The sequence below is a fragment of the Prenolepis imparis genome, unplaced genomic scaffold (assembly GCF_030444845.1).
Source record: "Prenolepis imparis isolate NDT839.2.m4 unplaced genomic scaffold, iyPreImpa1.0 SCAF_289, whole genome shotgun sequence".
Classification (NCBI taxonomy): Eukaryota; Metazoa; Arthropoda; class Insecta; order Hymenoptera; family Formicidae; genus Prenolepis; species Prenolepis imparis.
Window position 1 is genome coordinate 30,540 of NW_028141447.1, and position 11,253 is coordinate 41,792.

At 43.4% G+C, this 11,253-nt stretch overlaps 1 protein-coding gene across 1 annotated transcript; it reads right to left on the reverse strand.

Moving 5' to 3' along the window:
• Window positions 1–2,479: 2,479 nt before the first annotated feature.
• LOC145948227 (uncharacterized) lies at window positions 2,480–5,176 on the reverse strand. Its single transcript, XM_083057969.1, has one exon. It carries the CDS (start codon window positions 5,174–5,176, stop codon window positions 2,480–2,482), a length of 2,697 nt encoding a protein of 898 aa, XP_082914095.1.
• Window positions 5,177–11,253: the final 6,077 nt, after the last annotated feature.

The following is an 11,253-nucleotide window of genomic DNA, read 5'->3' on the forward strand; positions in this document are numbered from 1 at the left end:
CTCTCTTTCGATCTTTCACGAACCTAGTCGCTCGTTGCTGAAATGTTGGGGAGACGAGTTTGCGAGATATCATTCAAAAGTATGGATATTTTTGGTGTGGTTGTCTGTATGTTTCGGTAACGATTATGCATACGGAGTATTCGACGCTACGTACGGATATTGCGGTAATAATAAACTCGATAAAATATTTATCAATCTATTTGAGCATTTGAAACAAAATTTTTTCAAATTATGCTCCTCAGAGTCTAAATCGTGGCATGATTTTATCGATATAGCGAGCAATGCTAATATAAATTGTAATCGTGAGACAACGAATGATTTTTCTTCCGTCGCACTTGCGAATACGTTCACGAGTCTCATCGAGACTTTGCAAAATTTCGCACATATCGGTTTATTCGTGGAGCTTGTAATGTCGAACAGCGTATGGACTAATCGAGCAAAACAAGACCGACGAATGGCTATTCACACTGCGAAAAAGTGGACGACTCATATATACGATACGATCGGTGACGCTGAAAAGATGCGCGCTGTGGGTAATAAACATTCACAGCTTCATGCAGAGTTCCATGATCCATCGATGAATAAGAACAACTCTTTGCGAGAACGTGGTTCGATTATCTCGAACGATGATTATGACGATTCAGCGACAATTCGAGCATAGTTGAGACGTCACGTGTGGAGTTTTTTCTACACGATAGAATGCCGAATAGCTTTTCGCGAAACGAATGCTTTCGTTTGGCTCCTAAAATTGAAATTAATAGATCGATGGACATGCCGTATTTGTCGTTGGTTCATTTTCTCAAGTTACGACCGGAAGCGATTCAACGACACGTCAACTTTTTTCTGACTAATGGATTCCCATCGTATTGAGAGTGAGAGAGAGAGAGAGTATCTCTAAATGTGGAAAATTCTGGAAAAAGAGGAGAAATGGTAAAGTGATAATAATTAATTTTTTTCAAACGCGGTTTATGCGACGATTCGCTCGATATTAACGTAGTCGATTAAAATGCTTCCGTGAAATTTACACGTATACGTATAATCAAGCATTCGGCACACCTAATCCGAGATATGATCTTAATACTCGTGCTGATCGCGCTACTTGTTGCGGTGGTGTACGTAACATTTGTCGTGTCGGCTCACACGATTCTCTTTTACTATGCGTGTCGTGCTTTGGAATCGATAAACTATCCCTCGCAAGAAGATCACGGTATTATCGCTTTTCCCGACTTATGCCTTTACGCCGACGACCAGGACCGTTATTATATTAATACCGAAATACAGAAGAGAGATTTTATTCGCGAATACAAAATCTATCGAACGAGGCGTCAAGAGTATCGTGACTGGCGAATGTACGACGATTTTCGAGATTCGACGGATAAAGCGAGAAGCATTATCGCGAGATTACTGCGTAATAGCGAGGAGAATGATATTAGCGGTAAACGCGGTAGGCAGATATTCGCCTATATACTTTGAAGTTTTGGGTTTTGACGATATACGTGTGCGGTAAGTGCGGGACGACGATGGTCGAAGATATTTTCTCCTCGTCGAACAAATACGATGATCCGTCAGTCGCGGAAAATACGCCCGTAAACATAATTGATAATACGATTCGCGATACCGCGTGGCTCGATGCATTCGACTTGAATTTGTTAAATGTAATCGACGATGATGCGTATTCTAGTCAATTGTCGGTCGCTAAAGAAACGAATAAACAACAGAAATGGTTTCCTGAAAATAACTCATCGATGAAGCACCGGACGTCGAGTCGTCGTAAAAAATATAAGTGTTCTTCCCGATTGCGACGGCGTTGTGAAGAACGATTATATGTCGCGTGTAACAACAAATTCGACAACTCTTTCTTCGGTGACGATATTTTATTGAGCGTACGACAATTGGACGATTCAAGCTTGGACAAAATATTTGATCGATTGGTTCGTATTCGCAAATAGAGAGAGAGAGAGAGAGAGAGAGAGAGAGAGAGAGAGAGAGAGAGAGAGAGAGAGAGAGAGAGAGAGAGAGAGAGGAGAGAGAGAGAGAAAGCTTCATTTATTATGCGCTCTGGGACAGAGTTCCCTCAAGCGCGAATAAATTACATAGGTAATTTGTCATACAATTAAATATGGAGAATATATAAGTAAGAAATTACAATATGAATGTGTGTTTATGTGTGGGTGTATGTGTATGTGTATGTGCAAAAGTGTGTATATAACTGTGTATATTAATCCTAGGTGTGTTTATAAACCAATAGCCATCATTAATAAATCAGTAATATACCATCATTAATAACTCCATTTCCAATAATAAAATCAATATCCATCATTTATAAGTCTGTAATATACCATCAATAACCTAACATAAAACAATATTATAAGTGTTAATGGTGTAGGTGTCAAGATCCAGAGCGTTTGTGTAGCCTGCATCACCGCTAAAGCATGTCAGAGAGGGGCTCGAGAGCGTTTTGAGTCCCAAAGGATTCAGATCAGGCAGACTGTAATACCAGCAAATGCGCATAGAGCTTTTGTTTAAAGACACCCGACGTCTCGACATTCCTAATCTCTAATGGAAGACTGTTCCATAGTTTTATCGCCGACAGCCTGAAAGAACGGTTGAAAAGCTCAATTCTACATTGAGGCCTCAGGAGCACATCTGCAGGAGCCCTTGTTGCCCTGTCAGAGGGGGGTGCCCTGTATTTAAAATGCACAAAGAGATGGCGAGGTTGTTTAGTCCGAAATATATTATATATTAGGCAACCCACATAGTAATTTCTCCTGGAGTCTATCTTTAGCCATTTGAGTTTATCATAATAAGGCGTAATGTGCGCATCTGACCTTACATTGAAAATGAATCTTATGCTGGAGTTTATTGCTCTGTACAATCTCAGACTATTTTCTGCTGTCATATCTATAAAGGCTGCACAACAATAATCCATGTGCGGAAATATGAGAGAGACAACCAGTTTTGTTTTCAGAGCCTCAGGGAGCAAATGTTTGCACAGCTTAAGCTGGTAAAGGACCGAATATGCCTTCCTCGCCACATTCGCGACTTGTTTCTCCCATGATAGAGTATTCGTGATTTTTACACCTAGATATTTTACCGTTGTGGAATATTGAATGACCATCCCATCCATTTTAAGCTCCGGAAGCGCAGTTAAATCTATGGCATTGACGTATCTTGAAGTGCCTAAGATTATTGCTTGTGTCTTATCCGGATTCAATGCAAGTTTATTAGCTGTTGTCCACCTCAAAACCGCTTCAATGTCGTCATTCATATTTCGGATGGTGGTAGGAAGGTCTCTAGGTTCACTGTGAACGTACACCTGCAGGTCATCCGCGTAGTAATTGTATTTGCAGTATTCAAGCACCCTGCCAAAATCCAACAAATAGAGCGAGAAAAGTAAAGGTCCCAGTACAGATCCTTGTGGAACTCCTGCCCCTATGTGAGAAACCAATGAAACTGCGCCCTCCAAATCGTCCCGGACTACCTGAGTCCGTCCTGTTAAGTAGGAATAAATCCAATTTAGAGTTCCATCTGAGAAATTTATTCCCTTAAGTTTCTCGATTAACACCAAATGATCGACCTTCTCGAAGGCCTTAGAAAAGTCAAGGAATACGCTCACTGTGATCATTCTGCTATCAGCCGCATGCCTGACTTCATCTACCATTCTTATAAGACACGTTTGTGTGGAATGATGTTGCCTATAGGCTGATTGATAGGGATCGTAAAGATCAGAATTTTCCAGATGCTCCCTAATCTGCTCACCCACCACTCTTTCTAGCGCCTTCGACAGGGTAGGGAGAATTGAAATAGGCCGGTAATGCTGCGCCATAGTCGGATTCTTGGTTTTGGGAATCGGACGGATTCGGGTCGATTTCCACAGTGTCGGAAAAACACCATTCATCAGGGAATAATTGAAAAGGTGCTCCAAAATAGGCATCATGTTGTGCATTGTCAGTTTCAGCAGTCTCAGGGAGATACCATCCCCTCCAGTCGCATTGGACTTGATCCTCGAAATAGCCCTTCCGATCGACGTTGGCGTAACATACTTCCAGTGGAGATCTTCATCATTAAAATTCCCGGAGAGCAAGTTATTAAAGGAGTCTCGGGAGGCAAGTGTAACATTGTCGTCGGATTTAGAGGTTACCTCCCCACTTGCACTAAAAAACTTGTTCAATTCTTCCACGGAGCAGAGAAGGCGTGCTCCGGAATCCCTAGCCTTGACTAGTCCAAGGTGCCTCAGTTCGCTCCAAATCTCCCCGGCATTTCCCATGCGATTGAAGACACTGAGATAATAGTCACGTTTCACTGTGCGTACAAGACTCTGCACCCGGTTTCGCAGGACTTTATAGCGATCATAAAGAAGATCACATCTGTGTCGTCTCCACGCTCTTCTGGCTAAATCCCTCTCACGCATAACCAGGCGGACATTCTCAGTCAACCAGGGAGCCGGTAGGTTCCTAAATCGGCGCCTTCTCAACGGAACATGCAGATTATAGATCTCCAGCAACTTTCTATTGAAGATTTCAATCTTCTCATCCATGTTTCCTGAAGTATAGACATCCGACCAGTCAATGTTATTTATATCCGATTTGAACGACGTAGCATCGAAAACACTCCAGTCCCTGCAAGCAACGAGCCTACCGCACCGTCGCTGCAGCTTGACTCCATATCTTATGTATATCAGATCATGCGCAGATAAGAATGATACATCTTGCTGACCGTACTCCATAATTTTATCCTCATCGTCGACGATACTCAGGTCAATGAATGTGCTCGAGTTCCTCAGATGATGAGTGGATCCGAAGGGAACAAGGTAAAGACTCGAAGCAGATATAAAGGCATTTAGCTGCTGACTATCAAAGGTGACATGGTTCATGTCAGCATTAAAGTCTCCAAATATAACCGAGTGCCTAAAATTGACCTGAAGGTCAAGAAACGCCTGGAAAAATTCATTTAGATATCCCGAATTTGGAGGTCTATACACCACAGCCAGCAGTAACTTGGAAGAGTTGCTGAACAAAATTTCCGCGATCATGAATTCAGGCCTAACAGCATGCGACCCAGCAGAGCTCCGAAGAACCGCGGCACGAAGATTGTCCGAGATATAGAGAGCAACACCGCCGCCAACTCTACCGACCCTGTCGCATCTGAAGAGCGAATACCCCGGCATCCTAACCATTATGTCCGTAATATCCGTCCTCAGCCACGTTTCGGACATACAAATTATGTGGAAGTCCGAGTTCTCAAAGAAAAGCCGAAATTCATCCAAGTGTGCATCCAAAAAGCGACTGACAGTTTACGTGGCAGATTTTTATGTCCTCTAGGTTGTTAATTTCCTCAGTCATAATTAATGAAAGCGATCCTATCTTTAATTTTTCTGCACAATATTGGACATCTCGCAGCATCCACAGCAGAATGACCGAGATCGTCCCTGGATCCTTGGCGTTCACAGTTTAGACATTTAGGCGGATTACTCTTGCCCTTACAGTCCTTCATTTCGTGGGCTCCGCCACAGTGTCCGCATGATGGCCCCGCATCGCAATTTCCAGCAAAATGTCCGAAGGAAAGACATCTGTAGCACTGAGCCACTCTCACATGGTCAGCAAAGTAGCAAGCAGCATATCGAATATAAATCCGTCCGTTCTTCAAAAGAGCCCTACGCGCAGCCGGTGAGACCTCCAGAATACAGCTAGTCGTTCTCTTGTTAGGTTTAGGCCTGAAGACAAAGACGACCTTGAGATCTCTTGCCAAATCATCACTCAGATTCTGCGCTGCAAGCTCCTCCTTAATCTCACCAGCTAACATCTCCGCCGGAACACCGTGTATTATGAGTCTCGGATTAAACTTCGTGCTCTCATGGACCTTGAGTCCTGCACCCGCAAGACCCGGGTGAGCCCTTATCTTGTTTAAGTCAGGTGAGAAAGCCTCAACTCTTACACTGTTTTCTCTCGCCAGTGTCATTTTCTTAATTTTCAACCCGCAGTCCGCAGGCTTAAAAACCCTGCAGATAGTCTCCCTGGTTTCCTGGGCCGAAACATATTTATCCTTCTTATTTTCCTCAGGTGTAATCAGAAAACTAGTAGTATTCGTCGACTCCACTGTCGGCCCCAGCGAGACCCGCACCTCTGACCCCGAAGTGCCACTCACCGATGCATAAGTTTTGGCTAAATTACTGCTATTCTTAATTGCATTCCTCAGACCAAGGTCATTCAGAGCCTCCACTACCGCACGCTTAATGTCCACTGAAAAATCCGCAGGCACCGACCGTTCATTCAGAGCTTCCGCCACCGAGCTCCTAATATTCACAGATAAATCCGCGGGCACCGACCGTTCATCGAGAATATTTGTCAGAACCGTGGATACCTCCATAAAGGCGTCTCTACAAGCTCTAAAAGCAGCCTCAATCAATGTTCTCTTCTCCAAAGTCTCTTTACTCCCCAATAGCAACCTTGATACTGCGTCGCTATGTCTATCAACCGTTACTCTAAGCGCATTGACTCTAGAAGAATTTAATGCCTCGAATCCCGATCTCTCTGACATACCTGCTTTTAAATTTCCCGCACTGGTAGATTGTCTCGTTAGCCCTCTGCTTCCCGCTCCACCGCCATCCTGCCCACCGACTCCTATGCCCGTATCCATAACAACTGTACAATAGGCACGGACGTAAACACCGCCAAGGTGAAGATCTAACGTATGCGAGTTGACAGATAGAAAATCTCACTCGCATCCCGCAATCCAAAAAACACGGCAAGCTGACCCAGGCATAGACCGGGGTCTACAATGAGTCAAGCAAAAGTAGCCCTTGACCTCAGTACACTACAAGCAAGAAAAACGGGGGGGAGAGAGAGAGAGAGAGAGAGAGAGAGGGAGAGGGAGAGGGAGAGGGAGAGGGAGAGGGAGAGGGAGAGGGAGAGGGAGAGGGAGAGGGAGAGGGAGAGGGAGAGGGAGAGGGAGAGGGAGAGGGAGAGGGAGAGGGAGAGGGAGAGGGAGAGGGAGAGGAGAGGGAGAGGGAGAGGGAGAGGGAGAGGGAGAGGGAGAGGGAGAGGGAGAGGGAGAGGGAGAGGAGAGGGAGAGGGAGAGGGAGAGGGAGAGGGAGAGGGAGAGGGAGAGGGAGAGGGAGAGGGAGAGGGAGAGGGAGAGGGAGAGGGAGAGGGAGAGGGAGAGGGAGAGGAGAGGGAGAGGGAGAGGGAGAGGGAGAGGGAGAGGAGAGGGGGAGAGAGAGAGAGAGAGAGAGAGAGAGAGAGAGAGAGAGAGAGAGAGAGAGAGAGAGAGAGAGAGAGAGAGAGAGAGAGAGAGAGAGAGAGAGAGAGAGAGAGAGAAAGGCGGACAGAGCCGCGACAACGTCGAAACGAGTTCACGATTCGAGAATATTGTGACCGCGCGCTCGGCGCCTACGCTGCGCTTCGCGGGCCTTCGCTCTACGCCGTTCGCTCGTCGCTCGATCGTTCCGCGGGCCTGGCGGCCGCTTCGCTCGCTCGCTTCTCCTCGCGGCTCCCAGCTTCGGCCACTTTGCTTCGCTTCGCGCCTCGCTCTCTTACATTTTAGCAGCTCATATAACGCCGAGGCATCTTTATTTCGAGAGAAGGCGCTCCGCGCGTACACGTTAATGCCGTCGCTCGGGCGCGTTATGAAAAAAACAAAAAAAGTTTCAAAGTGATTGTAACGAAGCGATGGAATCTGATGTTTTTTTAATTAGATAGGCAATTGAAATTTTGATTACACATCGTATAAAAATTATTCGATTTATATTGCGTTTGGTGTCATTTTAATCGCAAAAATCTCATCAATCCGTTAGAATTATTTTTAAATCAATTAAATGCAAAATTTTAAAATTTTATTCTCCATATAGTAATGACACGCGATACGAAAGATTGTATTTATCGAAGGGAGCCCCGCGAAAGATAGAGACGTCGGAACTATTTCGATGATGCGTCATCATCTCGCCATTAGCTCTTCGATCATTCTAGCGTTCTCGCCTCGACTACTACGCACATCGCGAGAACCTTTCCTTATCTCTGTACGATATATAAATTATTTATATAAAGGATGTCCGGTGGTTCGCGTTTCACCTGTCGCGAGCAGCTTGTATAAAGGGTGGATGAAACCGAACAGAAAAGTCCCGGTATCATTTTGCAAAATTCGCAATAATTAGTGAGAAATTAATAAAAAAAAAAAAAAAAAAACGATCGGACAATTCGCGCGGCTAATACAAGCACGCGCGGAAGGGGGGGGGGGGGGCGAAGAAAACGGTCTAACGTTACGCGGTTGCCAAGCGCGGGGAAGAGCGATCTACAAAAGACAATAGCATGCGTATGAGCAGAGCGGATAACGCTGGAAAGTGGGCTGAATTATTGTGAATTATTGTGAATTTCGCAAAATGATACCGGGACTCTTCTATTCGGTTTAACCCCCCCTCCCCCCTAACTCTATCTGCACGCGACAGGTGAAACGCGAACCACCGTACACCTTGTATAATAATAATTTACGAATATATTGTGAAATGTCTTATAATAAAAATATATAAAAACTAAAACAATATTTTTTACTTTTTTTTAAACAATTGTAATAATAAATTAATAAAATGTGTTTACGGTTATTGGAACGACATCAAAGTACAATACACGAATCGAATTTTTTTAATTAAAAATATATACGCAATCAAAAATTTCAACGATCCGTTTAATATTAGTTATCCAATTCATATCCGCGAAATTGCGATGTCTTTTTAATTCGGTAAAATTATATATATAAATATATTTTAATTTTTTATATATAACATAATATTTATTCGCATACACGTAGCATATATATTGTTAAACATGAAAAAATATCGTATAAAAACTATAATATGTAAAACTATTATATATATATGTTTTTAAATGTATTTTATTATCTATAATTTATGAATATAAAATGCACGATGATACATATGTGTCGAACGATGATTTTAAATTTCAAAACGAAAAAATGGACGTAGCACGGACACGAACCAATCGATTGTTTTTTTTTTTTTTTTTTTTCTTAACGCACGCAGGATCGAAAGTGGATGCGTGGCCGTGTAGAGTAGTTTTGGGCGACGTAAAATGGATGTGTGTGAGTGTGTGTGTGTGTGTGTGACAATGTCGGCTAAACGCGTAATTTTTACCCTTCGGGAAGAAAAAGGTGCTGGGAAAAAAAACTGTCCAACAATTTATTCCACGTCATATTTGTATCAGAATGTGACATTACACGAGTTCGAATCGGCAGAATATTAGTGTGGTGAATCATCCGTCATCGTGTGTGTGTGTGTGTCGATGGATGTACTTTTTTAAAATTAGATATTATATACGGATAAAAAATAATAAAATTGATAAATTTTTTTATTCAAATAACATTATTATATAAATAATAATATACACCGGTTATACGGATGAGCTGAGAAGACTCAATTATAATTGCGTGTACCAATTATTGCTAACATTGTCGACGGGGTTACGGTATTAAAATTTCGTTCGATCGTCGAGATACTCGGTAGTGGGGGAACACCCGACGACGCGGAAGCGAAACTCGTCATCAGGGAAGAGGCGGCGGAAGGTTGGGTATTGTCTTGATTTAAAATATCATAAAATTCCGGTCTCTCGCTGATAAACATAGTCGCGGTAAGTTCGTTCGATACACCTTTAATTAAAATACAATTGATCAATTTTTCTGTGAATAAAAATTGACAACTACTCATTCTCGCTAATTTTTTCGCGACATTTATCCCGACAATTTCGCACTCGGTAGTACTATTAGGCTGGACGGCGCGACTCTCAGTCCTCGAAGCTCGTTTTTTTGCAAACCTGCATAAATTCAGAGTTCACGTTAATCGTTAACGCCTTTCTCTTGCTAGATCTCGACGATGTCGCGACATCGGTGTTAATCGTTCTCGCCGGCACCGCGACTCGATTATTCGGACTCTCGACGAGTGTCTTCTCTTTGTGGGTTTGTTTCTGAAAAAAAAAAATTAGCAATAATATTATATCGATCACATCGGAACGAGTGATTGAAGTATCGCGGCGAGTTAAAAATTATAGAGGAGGGGAAAATAAGGACGAACACTTACAGTTTCTCGTTTCCTCTCGACACCGTTATCGGCCCGCCGACGTCCGTCGTCGACTCGCTCGTCGCTCTTCGGCGTTTCGACGACATCAGCTTTCGGCGATACCGCGACTCGATTATTCGGACTCTCGACGAGTGTCTTCTCTTTGTTGGTTTTTTTCTAAAAAAAAAAAAAACACCAATTATACAACGATAATAATATTACGTATCGATCGGAACACGAGATTGAAGTATCGTAGCGAGTTAAAATTATAGAGAAAAGGAAAATAAGATTATGGAGATGGATGGGTGGAGAGACTTACCGTTTCTCGTTCCTTCTCAACACCATTGTCGATCCGACGACATCCGTCCACAACTTCCTCGTCATTCTTCGGCGTTTCGACAACATTATTGTCCGCTCCTCCTCCTTCCTTCGCGCGATCATCGGGCCTCTCCTCGTCGTCGTCGTTCGGACAGTAGTCGCTTATTTCGATCTCGTTCGCGTCGTTCTCCTCCTCATTCTCCTCCTCCTCCTCTTTCGTAAACAGCAATAAATCGAAATACCAAAGATGCGGCTTCCGCTCGCACGCGTTTCCATCATCCTCCGTCGCGCAACCTTGGGCACTCTCGGGCACTGTCGCGTCGATTCTTTTCAATTCCTTGCGAAAGTTATCGCGTATCAGTTTTATTTTTTTTCCACGAAATCTTTATTCGCGCCGCGATAAACCGCACGTTTGCAAAATTCGACGAGTTCGCGATACGCGCGATTCTTTAAATTTCTGCTTCTATATTCGTCCGATTTAACGTTCCACAAACAGGGAAAACTTTTGTACAGTTTTATAAATTTTTCCACATTAATTTTGGATCAAATTTCGATGATCACTTGAGAGAGAGAGAGATATGAATAACGATCGATGCGCACCACTTATCGAAATGTGTCGCGCGAGATAAATGCGCAAGCTTTAAATCCGCGACGATTGTCCCAATACGTTTGTCGCGTCCACGAGTCAGATTTATTGCCTTAAATCACATCTACGCCCCCCCCCCCACATCCCTCTTGTTTTTTACCAACAGACCAATGAGAAAGATTGAAATTATGAAAAAAAAAGGAAGGAGAAGTCACGTGTGTGATCGTTCACGCACCGATCCATCGAAATATTATACTCGTCGGAGTACTCTGCGTTGATACCACTGCTT

Bases quoted from the DNA above. Each gene is read 5' to 3' on its own strand.
- LOC145948227 (XM_083057969.1), bottom strand. From the start codon at position 5,176: ATGGTTAGGATGCCGGGGTATTCGCTCTTCAGATGCGACAGGGTCGGT.